A 16,329-nucleotide genomic window follows, 5' to 3' on the forward strand; every position below is an offset into this window, starting at 1 on the left:
GTGGGGTGGGCATAAAGGTCCAGCCTTACTAAGCCCGCTCAGGTCCTCGTGTGAGATCTCTGGCTTTACAGAGATAAGAACCAGTTTGGCTTCTGTTAGCCTGAGTCACCCTCTTGGAAGCTGGGCTTGGCGAGCCCTGCATGGGTGTGTGAAAGCCAGGCACAGGCCCTTCCTCTTCCTCTCTGCAGGTAATCAGGAGGGAAGGAGCAGCTCCGCCCTGGGAGGTGTGGTGGCACAGGTAGTGCCCACTGCTTCTCCTTTATGTGCAGCAGCTTGGTCTGGAGCCAGAGGCTGGACGGTCTCATAGGACTGCGGATTCTACCAGGCCTTTCCCATGGCTGCAGGTAAGTTTCTCTCACTCCTACTTTTCCATCTGAAAAATGGTGGGGGAGGGAATAGCTACCATTCGTGTTTACCAAATGCTCTCAGACTCTCAAGAGCAAGCTTCCAGGGAGACGTCAAGGGCAGGTAGCTCCAGGCCTGTCTGGGAGACCTGGCTGAGGGGGAGGCAGCAGCAGGCCCCACAGATGCTATGGGGCTGGGGACACTAGCCCAATGCCTGCCAGACCCTCAGGTGACAGAGGGGGCACACCTGCTGCAAGAAAAATCCTGGAGCTCTTAGAGTCTGTTGGTCATTTTCCACTGGTGAGAGAGACGTGGAAATTGGGGATATATTTCTGTTCAGTGGGAGAAAGAACCATGTGAACTCAATGAGAAACACTGACAGAATTGGGCACCAGGTCTCAAGATCTGAAGGGTCAGACGCAAGGGCAGGGGCCGGAATTCCTTGGCTACACCTGATTCGTTCTAGCGGATGGTTGTCTCATGAGGGTGCAGGCTCAGGTGGTCAGAACTTCTCATTTTTTTCAGGAATAGTCAGATATTCCAATTTCCTTCAGCAGTATTTTGATTAAATGAAACAACAGAGTGAGCAAAGAAAATATTCAACCTGTGGGCTGCTACTGGTTTGCAATCTCTGCTTAAGATCTGTGTGGCACAGAGAAAAGAACTTAAACTTGGGAGTCTGAAGACCTAGTTTCGAATTCTGTGCTCGACCTTGAATGGGTGAACTGTTTTCCTTTCTGGGTCTCCCTCTTCTCAGTATCAAGAGGAAGCTGACCAACTCTCAGGGTCTCATGGGCATGGTCATAGCCAATTCTCCCATAAGCCGGCAGACCAGGCGCTCCGCTGAGCAATTAACATGACCCATCTCTTCTAATCCTCACCACAACCCTATGAGGAAGCACTAAGACTGTTTACTGTTTCATAAGTGGGAACTTGGACAGAGAGGTTAAGTAATTTGCCCAAGACCAGACAGCCACGCTAAGGGGAGGAGCTGGGGTCCACTGCAGATGGTCTGTTCCATACCACCCTATTGTGCTCTTGGATGCAGAGACTGAGTGAGCTCATGCAGGAAGAAGGACTTTGTAAACCACAAGCAGTTTTTCCAAGAGCAGCAAATCCTCCCCTTTCCCTCGGCAGGTGAGGCGATTTCCAGTGGAGTGGGTTAAATTGTCAGCCCACGGTCTTACCCTTCTTTCAAATGTGTAAAGAGGACACCATTCCCAGAACCAGACAGTGATAGAATGTGAAGGAACCTTTATGCTTAAAAACAGTCCACTTTGAAGTATTTTCAACTGGCACATGGTAGGCGCTGAGTAAGTTCGAGTTCAGGAGACGAGGGCGTGCAAGCCCAGTGAAGACACCATGTTTTCTGGGAGGCCAAGGAGCAGGGCTCCGAGAAGGGAGACTATGGAGACCATGGAGAGATTTAGGGTTTGCCTCAAGGTCTGGGAGCTCGAGGACTGAGGAGCAAGGACCAAGTTGAGTGTGCACCTGGGACATGGAACTTCTCTCACTGGCCCTCTTCCTCCTCTCTAACACCACTGACCTCACAGCCAAGGTGCGTGAAGGTGAGGCGGGAGGAAGAGGATGTAAAGGTGGAGGCAGTGATAATGATAGAGAAACTCCTTTTTTATAGCCTAAGTTTGAAACCAATGTGGAGCTACAGGAGGCAGACCTATTTTGATTTACATAGTTGGAGGAAGTGTGAATGGCTAAATTAAAAATTAACTTGATCCAAAGGGGAGTGATTGACCAATGTTGCATCTGCTGTGGTCTCTTTTCCTGCATGGAAGCCTAAGGCTTTTGGTTCTTGTGTGCTTTATCTACCTACGTATCTATCTAATAAAATGAATCACATCTCTGCTGGGTAGGACACAATGATGGGCAGCTAATCGCGCCTGCAATTTGCAGTACTAGCCACCAGATGGTATGAGCACCTTTTTAGGATTTGTATTATAGGGTGACCAATCATCTCAGCTTTCCAGAGATGCAGGACTTTCCATACTAACATTGGAAAGTTCTGGAAAAACCGGGCAAATGGCCACCTTAGTCCAAAGTCAGTTATAGAGCTTTCTTGTTAAGCTCCAAAAGGAGCTTTCCTTTCCTTACTACCAAAAAAACAAACTCCTAAAATTTCCAAGCAATTGTGGAATAAATTGTTTCTCTAGAAGACATGAGTTCCAATCAAAAGGAACGCCGTAAGAGCGAATGTAATTTCTGCTTCTATTCCCTGTGCAATGAAGCAGAGAGGAAAGAGGTCAGTTGCCTTTCTGGCAGGACTGGTGTATGGGAAGGGATTCAAGAGCTGGGTTCAAATCCTGCCTCAGCCACCATCTGGGGCAAGTGATTTAATCTTTCTGAGCCTTGATTTCTTATTCTGTGAAGTGAGTGTAAGTATAAACCCGCCTTGAAAGTGGGTGTAAAGATACCCACCTGCCGCAGTTGTCATGAGGGCTAAGTGAGATCCATGGAAAAGAAAGAGCACACAGCCTGAGCCCGAAGCGCAGAAGGTAAGAAACCCAGCTGTGCCCTCCCCCAGTTCCTGGCCCGCTCCCTCTCCCTCTCCACCTGCCTTTGGAGAAGCTAGCTGCCTTATGAAGCTGGTCACCAAAACCAAGAAGGCAGGAACAAACATGTGCCTCTAGAAGGACCAGATAAGCAGATAAAGAATGGCTTTCGGTTCAGATCCATATCAGACCCAGAACTGCTGGAGCAAAAACTATCTTGGAAGACTTGGAAACTTGTACAAGATCCACAGTAAGTTTGCCATTTGGACCAGGACGGGAGCATGCTTCTTGTGAAGCCGAGACTGATAACAGTTGACTTTATATACAATCTCCCAACAACCGTCCCCAGGCCAGGAGGGCACTCAGGTGGGCCAAGACACCTGGGAGAACCTCTGTCTCCAAACCTGGCCTGTCGCCGTGGGCAGCTTCTCACAAGCTCCTGGGTTTCGTAAAAATGGACTTGGTTACAGGGCAGGTCTCAGCAGGTGGAAACTGACAAGAGAAGATGTGAGCTGGTGTTTGCCTGTCCTCCTCCTATTTGTACTGATATATTTACTCAGCTCTTGGAAAGAGTAACCAGAGACTTTGTACCATTATCTTAGTAAAAATTTCCGAAGTTTGGGCATGTGTGCTGTGTGCTGTGTGCTGTGACGCTCACGTACGCAGGAGTTGGCTGAAGGATCTAAACGTGAGATCGAGCTGTTGCAAATTAAGGTGCACATCTGTCCGCCCAAAGCCGGCTGCTTAAATTATGATGAATGCTGTTTGTGTGACCTGCCTGCAGGCCAGCAGACACAGTTGGAAACGTTTACACCAAGGTTCACTGAGGTGTCCTGGTGAACTGGATTTGTTGGGACGGACCGCTGGCTGTGAGGGGAATGGGACCTGGGGGCTGAGCTGCTGGGCTGAGGCAGGGAGAGATTGGAGTTGGGAAATAAGATGTTCTCTCCCAAGAAGGACCAAGAGCTGTCAGATCTCCCCATCTCTGTGGGGTGCCGGAGCCGGCAGGATCCGCTTGTGAGCATCTCTTCCCAGTTCTGCATTCAGCATGGTCCTGCTGGTGGCTTGGGATCATCCACGGAGGGAGTGTTTATCCCAGAGAAACCAGCAAAAGCTACTAACTAATGGGAACTTTTTTGGAGAAGCCAGCTGTCCACATGGACCAGCACAGCACAGCCCTGCCTTCAGGCTCAGTGGCCCCAGATCACACACCAGGTCTCATCTATCTGTCCACGGGCCCCAGGGTGATCTTAATGAAAGAAATTTGACAGTGTCACCCTCTGGTTCCAGGTTCTTTAAGATAAATTCCCTGCCCCTTGGTGCAGCATTAAAGGCCCTTCCTCCTCAGACTTCTGCCCAGACTTTTTCACGACTTCTGCCCCTACCCCCAAATTCTGTTTGGACTCTGCCATCCTGAAAAATACAACTCAAAAAACACACATCGGGCTCCACATCTGGCCCAGGGCCAAAATGCCTGCTGTGATAACCAGCAAAGCTAGCAAAATATATTTCGAAATAATCAGATGGCATCAAAGAATGACCAGGGCTTTGAAGTACTGCAGAGGCCCTGACAGGTGGAGGTCAGCCTGGAGGCCTTTTGGCCCAGGAAACATTTTCTGGTTTCAAAAGCCCCAGCTGAGTTTTGGACAGTCTTATGGGGTTGGACAGGGGGTAGGAGAGGATAAAATTTGTGTTTTATCTCCCACTGAGGAGAAGGGGCCCTGATAAACACGCCAGGTCTGGGCTGGGACCCTAAGGACCAGGACTGAACAGAAATGGAGTAACCTGCCTAGTTCTTGATGCTCCATTGTGACCACTGGAAGCCTGCTGGGGGGAAGGTCACCCGGAAGCACCCCCAGCCTCACTGCCCAGGGGAAGCAAAAGGGAATCCTCTCTAGATAAAGACAATATGTCCAGGGCCTCAAATGACCTCTACAATGTTTGTTATACTACCGTGCCCAGCAGTCAATAGAAAGCAGCCAGGCATACGCAAGACAACCTGTGCACCAGACAGAAGCGGATTCCAGAAGGACACGCAGCAGGGATTCAGATAACGCCTTGAGCAGGCATAGGCTTTACAAGAACCATGAATACTATGTCCAAGGATTCAAAAGACAAGACTGAAACTTTTGGCAGAAACCATTACCCCCCCCCCCCCAGAAAAGGAAGCAGATGGCAATCCTAGAACTGAGGGATGCAATTAGCTGAGATTGAGAAATAGCATTTATTGAACCCTTCCTATGTGGATGGTGCCCTAAAGGCACCAATAGTGGGCCAGGGCTTGGTCCCAGTACAGCTTGTCGAGTGTCACTCCGAGGACATGGTTGTCCTATTTCCCTCTGAGTGGGCCTTTGTCATTTCTGCTGTTACCAGGGCAGGGCAGGGCTCAACATGTAGAAGGCACTCGATGTCGTTTGCTGCCTTAAGCTCACAGGGAGAGCACAAGGTCTGAGTGGGAAGGCAGGGTCCGCAACGCGGTGTGGTCATCGAACTGAATTCGGGAACTAGAGTGAGGGGCTGAGCACCCAGAACCGAGAATAAGTTTAGTCAGAGATTTCCTGTGGGCAGAAATCATAGGGACACCAACTATTTTTGATAAGACGGAACCAAGAGTGGAATTGTGGCCAGAAGCGTGAGGAGAGGGGAGGAGCCTCAGGTCCCCCGCTCACTTCCTCCCCCAGCCCAGACGGTGAGGGCCTCCCCTCTGGAGTCCAGCCCGGTGAGCCGAGCAGGGTGGATGGGGTTAAGGGCATTGTGACTGACCTTTCCCACTTTACGTGGGGCGAAGAGGCAGACGCAATAGCTTTCCATTGTGTGAGTATCTGCTGCGTGCCAGGGTCAGGGTTGAGTACACTGTGTGCAACATCTCAGTCCTCACGGAACCTGTGACAAGGCCTCAATTATCAACCCGGTCTAATGGATAATGAAACTGCAGACAAGAGAACAGGGCGTGGGTGGCCCAGCTCCTAAGTGGCATGGGAGAGGGCAGCCCCAGGTCAGCCTGACTTCTCAACCTGGCCCTAGGGACTCCCTCCTCCCCACCTGGAAAGGCCTGCTAGGCCACTTCTCCAGCAAAGGTGGAGAACTCAGGGTTCTGCTCTCTGGGAGAAATCTGTCTCTCTGAATTTGGGCTGGAGACAGGGGAGCATTTACCCAGGAGCCACAGTGTGGGTGGGACCTTCACCTGGAATGCTGTCTGAGGGCAGGCAGGCAGGACGGAGCCCCTTGGCGCCCCCTGGGCAAGTCATCCTCCTCTTCAGTCTCCAGGGATGTTTTTCAAGGGGTGCTGGGGTGATATCAAGGAGGGCTTCGGAAGTGGCATTAAAAGACAAGAAGGAGAGAACTTACCACAGTGGGGGCTTGCTGCCTTCCCTCTCAGCAGGGGTGGTGACCAGTTTAGGCCCCTGATGATTCGTAGGTGTTCCAGAAATTATTCAGCAAATGCTGAATGAATGTGGCAAATAATCAAGCAGGTTCTTACCCATCACATCCTCCAGCCAGCCCTCCCCCAAACCAACAGAACTCCCCCTTGGCCCTCAAAGGTAGATATTCTTTCTTGCATGTGTTTCAAAGGCGAACGCCTTCCTCAAGGTCACTCATCTTGTGAGGACCGAGGGGACAAGTACAAGTCACTTTGTCCCTCAAAGTAATCACCCAGAGAAGTGATACAATTTTTGCAGAAATATTCCATTTGCTCTGAAAGAGTTTTTTAAAGATATGAGAAATTCATATGTAACCTTCATTTTAAAAAATCTTTTAAAATTGAGGTGTAATTGACATATAACATATTAATTTTTTAAAAAAATTGAGATATAATTGACATATAACATTAAATTATATTTAATTAAAGTATAATTGACATATAACATTAGTGGTATACAACATAGCTGTTTTCACCTATCATCTGTTTTATATACATAGTTATAAAAGTATCTTTTTTCTTGTGATGAGAACTTTTATGATCGACTCTTTTAGCAACTTTCAACTATACAATGTAGCCATCCTCTTTGAAGGATTTTGACCTCATTTGGACAATGACACTGATTTGTTGGTTAAAAATAAAGTCAGACTCATCAAGATCAGCTGTTGAACAGGATGACCACTGGCTGGGGGTCTGGGGACCCAGATTCTTAGGCGTACCTTTGCTGTTAATGCTCTGTGTGACCTTGGGCAGGTCCCTTTCCCTCTTTGGGTCTTTCTGAATGTTCTTCAAGACAATGATAGGGTAGGTAAGACCACTGCCGAGCTCCCACCCAGTTCTCCAATGGTGTAATCTGTGCTTCTGCATTAACGCTGGGCCCTCTGATTACGTAAAGCCCTGTCCATGCTCTTGCCATCCATAAATGGGAATATGCATACCTTTTTCCTAACTTCTAGAACGTAGTAAGGGAAGAAGTTAATGCTTATGTGTGCTCACTGCAGGCTGGAATTTCTTCCTTCCTGTCTCCCTTCCTCTCTTCCTTTCTCTTTTCCTTCCTACCTCCTCCTTCCTCCCTCTTTTCACCCATAGAGGAAGACATGATCAACCCCACTCTGGGCACTGAGGCAGAAGGGGTAGAGGCAGAGCCCCGAGAAGTTCAAGGTCACATGGGTAGCAAATGGCAAGTGGCAGAGGTGAAATCTGGATCCATCTGTCCAAGAGTTAAGTTGACCCCATTTTTCCAAGACCATACTTTAAAGACGTGGATCCCAGAGAGAGAGCTGAGGTTGAAACACCTCTCAGGAAACTGACTCCATGGCAGGGATCAGCGGACTTCAAGCCAAATGCAGCCAAAAAACAACTTCAACAAAAACTCAAGCTGCCCTGTCCTATTCTGAAAAACAGAAATGCCCTGTATTTGTAAATTGTGTTAGAAGGTAACTGGCTTGTCATTTACAGATCACCTATCACTGTTTAAGCGACAATAGCTGAGCTGAGAAATCATGACAGAGACAAACCCTAAAATATTTACTATCTGGTCCTTTACAGAATGTTTGCTAGTCCCTGGTCCAGAGTCCAGCACGGCTGTCCATCCTTCAAAGAACACAAAGTGTCATGAGACTGTTCTGTGTGCCGAAGGGCCCCACCACTTGGCTTGTTAGAAAGGAGGATTTTTCTACTTAAATCTATTTTTTTCCCCTTATATCTATTTTTAAAAAGGTCAATAAACAGTCTCAGGATACCTGTCAGGCCAATGAGGGAGTCAGTTTTCATCGCGCTCTTCCCAGGAACTCAGTGAAGGGGAAATAGAAATCTTAATTTTGGGGAAATTGCACGGGGGAAAAGGGGAGGGAATCAGTTACGACACCCCGTTGCGACACTCAGCACCGTTGAAAGTGACAACAACAAGGGTTTCTCATTTTGGAAATATGAGGGCATTTCCGTTTCTCAGAGTAGGACAGGGCGGCTTGGGTGAGTGACTATTTTCTTTATAAGCGGCAACTCGGGGCTCGAAATGGCAGTGTCGTGTTGCCTCGCTGTGGCTGCAGAATGGACACCTGCAGGTATCCCCTCAGTTACCTGATCTCTTTCCTCCTTTTCCTGTTCCATTCAGAGATAGCCTGCCATCCCTCGGGGAAGAGACCTTGCAGGATGCAAGTCTTCAGGTAAGGCCGCCCCTGCGAAGGCATGGTGGACGGACAGGCAAATGGAGCCACTACTGGCCGTGGGGGGCCACTGGCCACCACGGTGACTGCGATCTGAGTTTGGGCTGGAAAGGGAGGTCCCTTATTCAGGAAAGGGGAGCCACATCCATGGTCTTTAGGGAGTGTGTCTCAGAATATCTCAGATGGGCAAAACTTGGCCAGAGGCCTGACTGATTGTCCCGGAGACTCTGGCAACTCAGTGAGTGACAGCCATGGAGTCATGCTGAGGCTCTTGGCTGGGCAAGGCAGCCAGAGGGAGGCCCGCTGTGGGCGGTGCACAGCCCGGAGGCCCAGACTGCCAGCCAGCCTTGTGGGTCCGTGTGGACATGATGGAGGACCCCGCTCCTTTGTGGCCTCAGTTTCCCTGTCTGTGACATGGGGTTAAGGATAACCCTCTGCCTGCCTTACTGGGTTGTTGTGAAGATCAAAGAGCCCCTGAGCATGACTGTGATTTAAAAAAATTGGGCCAGGAGTTTTGTGAGATGTCACCAACATTGTAAAATCAACAGGCTATGGCTCTGTCCCCATGGGCCCTCTGTTCTGTAACATTCTGGGACTAAGCCACACCAGGGTGACTTCACCCTTGAATCGAGTTTCCCTGGCTTAAGATGCAGTTTGGGATTCTGTGCATGTGTGTATGTGTGTGCATTTCTAGACATGGGAACTTCTTCATGGGCTTTGCCTCTGCCTCCTCCTACTGACTGGGGGCTCCAGGAGATGCACTTCGAGGTCTCTAGTAGGAGACTCATCCAGGAGCTCAGAAGAATCTGGAAAGGTCCGATTTTTACATTTTGTCCAGCCATCCCTCACTGAGCTCATGAGCTCCCCAAAGTCACCCGATGTTACGGGCATTGGTTGCCACACTTCACTTGTGAGGAGATGAGGCACAGTTCCAAGGTCACACAGGTGGGCAGCAGGGCACAGAGGGCCCGTGTTCAGGTTGGGGCTATGCAAGCTTGGCTCTCAGCCCTTCACCAAGGGCTCGATGGCCACATGTGGCTGGTGGCTACCATGGTAGAATGTGGGTACACTGCTTTCGAGAGGTGACAGCTGGGCCTCCTCTTCGTCCATGTAGACCTCAGCGTCTCCTCCATGCCAGGGCTGGGCTAAAGCACCACACCTGTATCAGAAAGCTGAATGCAGGTTCAGTGAGCTCTGGGGGACACAGGAAGAGTGGGGGGAGGCACAGGACTGGGCATACAGAGGTTGTTCACCATAGTGGGGGGCTTTTGCATTTCAGAATCTGGGATATTAACCAGAAGACCTTCTACCTGAGGAACAACCAGCTGGTTGCTGGGTACTTGCAAGGATCAAATACTAAATTGGAAGGTGAGTGGTTGCCAGGAGAGTGGATGCTTTATGGGTCCTGGGTCATGTTGGCCTGGAGTCTGTGGCTTGCTCCCCAAAACCTTCGGTTCAAAGTCCTAATTCTCGCTGGATCTTTGTGGCTGGGGGAGGCCTGGCCAGCCTCAGGAGGGTAGGAGAGTTATCTAGTTCTGGAGCCCCCACCTGCTGGCACGGTGTCACAGGGCCACAGCTGGCAGGGAGAGGGCACAGAAAGCAAGGTGCTCCCTTTCCCTCCATGACTATGAAGGCTTCCATGTTCCTATGTTGTTCAGATCCTAACTACCACCCAAAACGAACCCACCACATCTAAATCTGGGTTCTGTCCCTTATCCTCGGACACCACATCAGCCATGTTCTGGTCCTTGTTCTAAACAAGCTCCATGAGCTTGGGCAGGCTTCCCCCACTCCATCCCTCAGTTTCTCCTTCAGGGAAATGAGGCCGGCATGATGGTGCCATGAGAGAGTCTCTGAGCATGAGCTTCCTGGGATGTTTTCACATCCTTGTTGGCTGACTTGGCACAAGGGATGGCTCCCACCCTGCCCCGTCCCCTTGTTCTCAGCTCCCTGCCTTGCCCTAAAAGAGTATAAGACTGGCCTTTCCTGTCCTTCTGTTAATTCTCCTGATGAACATGCCGAAGCACAGGAAGGCTGAGATTCTCACTGCTGTGTGAAGGCTCAGAGACTACCAAGGCCAAGAGGCAGGTTCAAAGTCACCCAGGTGCCTGTAGACCAAGCCCTAGGGCCCAGTGTGCTATTTTCCTGCACCCCTGGAGACCTGGAGCACAGATGTCCTGGGTAGAAAAAAGGACAGGAACCACACAGAGCAGAATCTAGGCAACACAGTCCTTGAAGAGTAACACAGAGACTACTTGGTTTGATCTTCTGTTTGAAGGCAGACCAGGAAGATGGGGCTTTCCTGTCCTTCTGACCTTCGGGGTTTAGTTGGTGGGTGGGCAGTGGGGGGAGACAGAAAAATCTCCTGGGAGAGTCTGGGCTGCCTCCTTCTCTCTGTGCAACCTGACCCTGCCTTCTGCTCTTCCCCAGAGAAGTTAGATGTGGTGCCCATCGAGCCTCATACCGTGTTCCTGGGGATCCATGGGGGGAAGCTGTGTCTGTCCTGTGTCAAGTCTGGCGATGAGACCAGGCTCCAGCTGGAGGTAAGGACCCATCTCAGATAACAACCACCCCAAACCCCATAGCTGGAACAATGGCAGTAGGCTCTTTCTCGGGCTTGGGGTTGATGAGGCAGGTGCAGCGGGCTGTGTGCTCCGCTTGGCATAGCTCCTGTGCCTCCCGCAGCAGCATCAGCGAGGAGTTCTGCTGGGGGTGGGGGGAGATGATGGCTTCTCACTCCCCAGGCTGCTGTTCCGCATGCTCTCCCGAGGTCAGCGTGGGCCTCCTCACAGCATGGCTGCTGGCTTCCAAGCCAGATTATTCCACAAAGACCAGCCTCCGTGTGCAAATGTGTATCAAACCCTCACTGACATCATTCAGCTCACATCCCATTGGCTGAAGCCAGGCGTGGGGCTAAGTCTAGTCTCGAGAAGGGAGGGGACTGGGAAGCATGGTTGCCTTGGAGGCCCCATTCTCTGTGTGGCACTCTCCTGCCCAAGGCCCCTGATCCACTTGGACTTGCCCTCTTCCCAAGGAAGCGAAGCTTCAAGACCTTTCTCTTCTAATCCTTATTTACTCAAACCCACCCACTGGCATCCCATCTGGGGCCCTGTGCTCCTTGCTCCCTGCAGTGTGAAGGGGAAGAGATGGCTTTGCCTCAGGGGCTTGTGGGTCAGGATCTTTACTCAGTGTGAGTGGCTGGAACTAACTGGGGCACCGTCCCTTCTCCCGACCGCAGGACAGGGGCATTCTTTCAGAGGGCGACTACTCCGTGTGGAGGGGGGATGAGGAGGACGTTGTGTGTACTGTGCCCAACGTGCTGTGCTGACCTCTGCCCACCCCCCATCGCCATGCCCTCTTGCCAGAGGCTCAGGCCAGGAGAGAACTCCAGCCTCCATGTGCACTGCCCTCTGCTGAAGACGCCATGTGTTTACCAAATGTCCTGGCCCAAGGCTAGAGCGGCCAGATTCCCCAAAGTCAAGGCGTGACTGTGGGACAGCCTCTTTGTGTCACTGCTGTCCCAGACAGCCCGGGACACATGGCCAGCTGCAGGGGTCCCTGGTCAGTGTTTCTCCAGCTCCTTCTCTAGGCCAGCCAGTGGCCAAGTGTGAGCAGGGGGAGGGAGGCAGCACGGATCCCTGGGCTCCCCAGCCCTCACTGCTCCTGTCTTGGCCTCCAGGCAGTTAACATCACCGACCTGAGTAAGAGCAAGGATCAAGACAAGCGTTTCACCTTCATCCTCTCGGACAGCGGCCCCACCACCCGCTTCGAGTCTGCCGCCTGCCCCGGCTGGTTCCTCTGCACAGCACTTGAGGCCGACCGGCCCGTCAGCTTCACCAACACCCCCGAAGAGGCCAGGACGGTCACCAAGTTCTACTTCCAGAAAGACTAGTGGTGGGACCAGGCCGCACTTGCCCCATGCCCAGCACATCGATGACTCCACAGACACCTCACCACGCTGCCCGCGGCCTCCTGGTTGTCGCGGGGGCTGGGAGGGGCAGCCTTGGTGGGGTGGGCCCTCGGAAGGATGGCTGAGAGCTCCCGTGACAGGACTCTGTCGCCAGCCCCTCAGCTAAGTGACCTCGATGCTGCCTCCATGGTAGTCTTTCTAACGTGCAGCTCAAGCCACAGCCCTGCTCCAGGCCTTCGAGTGGGGCCTGTGCCTTCCGGATGGAAGCCAGGCTGCTCGGCCAGCCGGCCCTCCGCTCTGCCCGCCATGACTCCTTGTCCTTCTCCCTCGCCCTCGAGGGATCCCTCACGCCCCACGCTGCCTGCCAAGCCTTGTTTTGCAAACTGAGGCTGTTCTGTGAGGAAAACTCACAGAGTCTGTGCCACAATGGAGGACAAGGATTTCCTTTTTCTTTTAAGCCAACTGCATCCAGTCTGAAAGAGAGTCCTTTATTTAGAGACTGTGGCCTTTCTGGAAAGGGGGCGGGGGAGGGGGAAAGGAGCTCTCCCTTTTGGTTTCCCTGTCTTATTTTTGTAACACCCTAACCTGCAAAAATGAGAAATTAGTTTGTTATGCTGGTCCCTAGTTTTTCTCTTTCTGTCACGTTCCTCACATCTGGCTCCCACTGCCCAGGCCCGGCACCATCTCCACTCCAGGCCTTGTACAGCGGCCCCCGCTTTTCCTCCCCCAGCCCGCCCATCAGAAGCTCCCAGCTCCCAGGGTGCACAACTTTGGCTTCCCTGGGGCCAGGTCTCCTGGGAGGGAGGAATTGCTCTTGGACTATTTTAGCACTTCGGACGCTCTGAGACTTGTTCAAGGACGGTTGTGTCCATCTGTCTCCCAGCCCAGAGCCCCAGATTCTGAGCTCCTGAGAGCAGGGAGCATGACCTGGCTGTGTTTGGCCCTCGGCGTATGCTCACTGAATGTGTGTTATGTGTGCAGAGTAGAAAGTCTGCTACTCCCTGTGACTGAAGCTCTGTTTTACAATAAAATCTTGAAAATGTACCTACTCTGCTGGCTATGTCTTTGGCCTCGCCAGGCTTGGTGCGTGGAGAGCCTGGGAAACAAGGAAGCCAAGGGGCCTTTCTCACCCTGGGGGCTAGGCCTGGCTGCCTCTCTTCTGAGAATCCTTTCCTCCTTGGGCCTCACTCTCTCTGGATCTGTGAGAGCGGATCTCCCTGTCAGGAAGGTGGGTAGAACCACTGTCCACGATAGCCGCCAACAGAAAACCATCCAAACACCCATCACCGAGGAATGAATACAGACATTGTGTATGTTCATATAAAGCACAGAAAGCGGGTGAACGGCAGTCGGCTGCGTGCCACAGGGAGGTGCACCTTGACCACATGACGGGGGCTGCGGGAGTCACAATGGGAGTCACATTAAGTGCTCCTGGAGCGCGAGTCTGTGGATATAAAGCTAAAACAGGACAAACTCAGCCTTTGCAGGGAGGGGTGTGCAGACAGGGGGTGAAAACAGAGAGAGAAGCAGGGACGGGCTGTGTCCGAAAGCGGGGCGGCTGGGTGATCCCCTGGGAGACAGAGGGTCAGATGGGAGCACCCGGAGGCTTTTAGGATCCAGACGACACTCTATCTCTTGGCTGCGGTTAGGTGGTTTTCTGGGTGTATGCTATATTTCACAATTTCAAAATCTAAAAAAAGAAAAGCCTTGCCCCTCTGGGGAGTGAGGAAAGGGAGCACTGGGAAATAATGAGATCGCCGGGTAGACTATTGAATTTGGCCCCTCGAGGTGTAGGAACTTAAGATCGTCCTCGGACCTGGCTCGGCTACCAGCCAGGCCAGCTGCCAGTGTGGTCCCTCCTCCCTCCCGGGTTCTGCTGACTTCTGGACTTGGTCTCTGGAGCCCTCGAGTCAGACCCGACTGGGTGGCCTCTGTCCTTGAGGCCTGCTGCTCCTTGTTCCTAGAGAGAGCTGACTGAGACAGGGTTTGCAAACAGCACTCCTGGCACTTGCCTCCAAGGTCCGGGAAACAGAGCTCAACAAAGCTAGGCCACGAGGCGGGGCTGCAGGTCTCGAACCTGGCTCCAGCCGAGCCCTCTGCTCCTCTCCGCTTCCCCAGCTGGACTTCGCGCACCACTTGGCTGGAAGAGGAGATTTCACTGCTAATAACTAAGTTCAATCGGTTAAAAGGCCACCGATTGGAGAAAATATTTACTATCTCTAGATCTCAGCTCCTCAGAGAAGTCCACCCTTGGGTCAGCCGTCTCTTACTCCCGTGGAAGATGGAAGAAGCCACACACCTGCTCCCCAGGTATGATGTGGGATAAAATGAGCCGGTATGGGAGCAGTGCTGTGCATCAGGGAAGGATCCCAGCAGCTGGTAGATTTTTAGTCCCTGCGAAAGGGGGACGTTCAGGGCAGAAAACCCTTCAGGGCTTAATGGCAACAACAGCAACAACACTTGTGGGGCCCTACTGCCATCCTGCCCTCTGCTGACAGAAGGGAAACTTGAGGTTTGGACTCCTCATGCGATCAAATCAAGCAGCCAGTCGTAGCTAAGTAAGAGGCAAGGGAGCAGACAATCAAGTGCACGGGCTCTCGAGTGTTCCGGCTCTCCCGTTGGCAACGTGCACTCCCGCACAAGCGAGTTAATGTCTTGGAGGTTCTGTTTCCTCCTCTCTAAATGCAGGTGATAGCGAAAGCCTGACTGAAGCTTTGCCATATTACTGTGGTAGTATTACTGTCACTTGTTTTCTAAGAGTCAGGGCTCAAGGGAATCTTCAAAGCCTTCCTGCTCCAGGTGTGGTTCCGAGATCAGTATCATCATCATCATCATCAGCAGCAGCAGCAGCAGCATTTGGGAGTAAAAGGCAGACCCCCAGGCCCCATGCCAGACTTCCTAACTTAGGATCTTCCTCTGAAGCAGGTCCTCAGGTGATTCAGTGCAAGTTCAAGTTTAAGAAGGTCTCCTTCAAAGTGCAGTGCTCGTGCAGTGTATGAACTCAGGAACATTTGTTAAACCGACTCTCATGATTATAAACCCAACTCATGTCCTCAACATCCCTCTCACTAGCTCACTGATGATACCCAAAACTCGCCTCTTAAGACCTCCTCACTCCGGCTTCAAGGGTTCTTTAAGAGAGGAAAAGCTTTAGGGGCACCTGAGTGGCTCAGTCAGTGAAGCATCTGACTCTTGGTTTCTGCTCAGGTCATGATCTCAGGGTCGTGAGATCGAGCTCTGTGTGGGGCTTGGTGATCAGCATGGAGTCTGCTTGTCCCTCTCTCTCATAAATAAACAAAATCTTTAAAAAGAGAGAGAGAAGAAAAGCTTTAAGCCCCTTCTAGAACATCACCAGCTCACTCAGGGATTTTGATCTGTTTTGTTCTATGACATATCCTAAGTCCCTCAAGCAACACTTGGAATGTCCAGGGTGGTCAATTGATATTAGATTAAGCAGTGAATCGGCCATTGATATATAAGTAGGAACTCATGTATTACATGGGTCAGAAAATTTGGGAAGACAGGGAACTTAGGCCACAGAAGTTTTTTTTTTTACTTTATTTTTTTTATTTTCAGCATAACAGTATTCATTGTTTTTGCACCACACCCAGTGCTCCATGCAATCCGTGCCCTCTCTAATACCCACCACCTGGTTCCCCCAACCTCCCACCCCCTGCCCCTTTAAACCCCTCAAATTGTTTTAGAAAGAAGCCTAGGGGAAAAACAAACAAACAAACAAACAAACAACCCCTGGGCGTTGCAGGTTGCAGATTTTGGAGCACATCAAAGAAAAAGAAACGGCCACAAGGTGGCAGCAGCGCACCCGGGCTTTACTGGGCGGGGCCTTGACAGGTGCGCTTCTGCCCTCAGAAGTCTCTCCTGAGCAGTAGAGAGTTGCTACTTAGGAGGACTTTGGGACTTGGGGCGGGGGATGTCTAGGTGATGTCACTCAGCAGCACAGTGAGGAATTTCTGGGTCAGA

General features: G+C 51.5%; 1 protein-coding gene and 1 long non-coding RNA gene across 5 annotated transcripts; one reads left to right on the forward strand and one right to left on the reverse strand.

The window, feature by feature from the left end:
- Positions 1–203: 203 nt before the first annotated feature.
- Positions 204–12,958, forward strand: IL1RN (interleukin 1 receptor antagonist). 4 transcript variants are annotated; one of them, XM_059405621.1, is made up of 5 exons: positions 204–344; positions 8,387–8,438; positions 9,718–9,806; positions 10,869–10,981; positions 12,118–12,958. In XM_059405621.1, exons 1-5 carry the CDS (start codon positions 335–337, stop codon positions 12,328–12,330), a joined length of 477 nt encoding a protein of 158 aa, XP_059261604.1. In that variant the 5' UTR covers positions 204–334; the 3' UTR covers positions 12,331–12,958. The 4 variants fall into 4 exon arrangements, with proteins under 4 accessions (XP_059261604.1, XP_059261603.1, XP_059261601.1 ...); XM_059405620.1 differs by lacking the exon at positions 204–344 and adding an exon at positions 8,187–8,244; XM_059405618.1 differs by lacking the exon at positions 204–344 and having other exon boundaries at positions 8,256–8,438.
- On the reverse strand, positions 5,063–8,092 carry LOC132021363 (uncharacterized). The gene is made up of 4 exons (XR_009405311.1): positions 8,016–8,092; positions 6,037–6,159; positions 5,616–5,735; positions 5,063–5,369 (listed from the first exon to the last, which is right to left on the reverse strand). It is a non-coding gene; the product is annotated as an uncharacterized LOC132021363 (long non-coding RNA).
- Positions 12,959–16,329: the final 3,371 nt, after the last annotated feature.

The sequence above is a fragment of the Mustela nigripes genome, chromosome 7 (assembly GCF_022355385.1).
Source record: "Mustela nigripes isolate SB6536 chromosome 7, MUSNIG.SB6536, whole genome shotgun sequence".
NCBI classification, from domain to species: domain Eukaryota; kingdom Metazoa; phylum Chordata; class Mammalia; order Carnivora; family Mustelidae; genus Mustela; species Mustela nigripes.

Coding starts and splice junctions, on each gene's coding strand:
- IL1RN (XM_059405618.1), top strand. CDS start 8,323: ATGGACACCTGCAGGTATCCCCTCAGTTACCTGATCTCTTTCCTCCTT. Junction 9,807..10,868: donor ATCAAATACTAAATTGGAAG/GTGAGTGGTTGC, acceptor GCTCTTCCCCAG/AGAAGTTAGATGTGGTGCCC. Junction 10,982..12,117: donor AGACCAGGCTCCAGCTGGAG/GTAAGGACCCAT, acceptor CTTGGCCTCCAG/GCAGTTAACATCACCGACCT.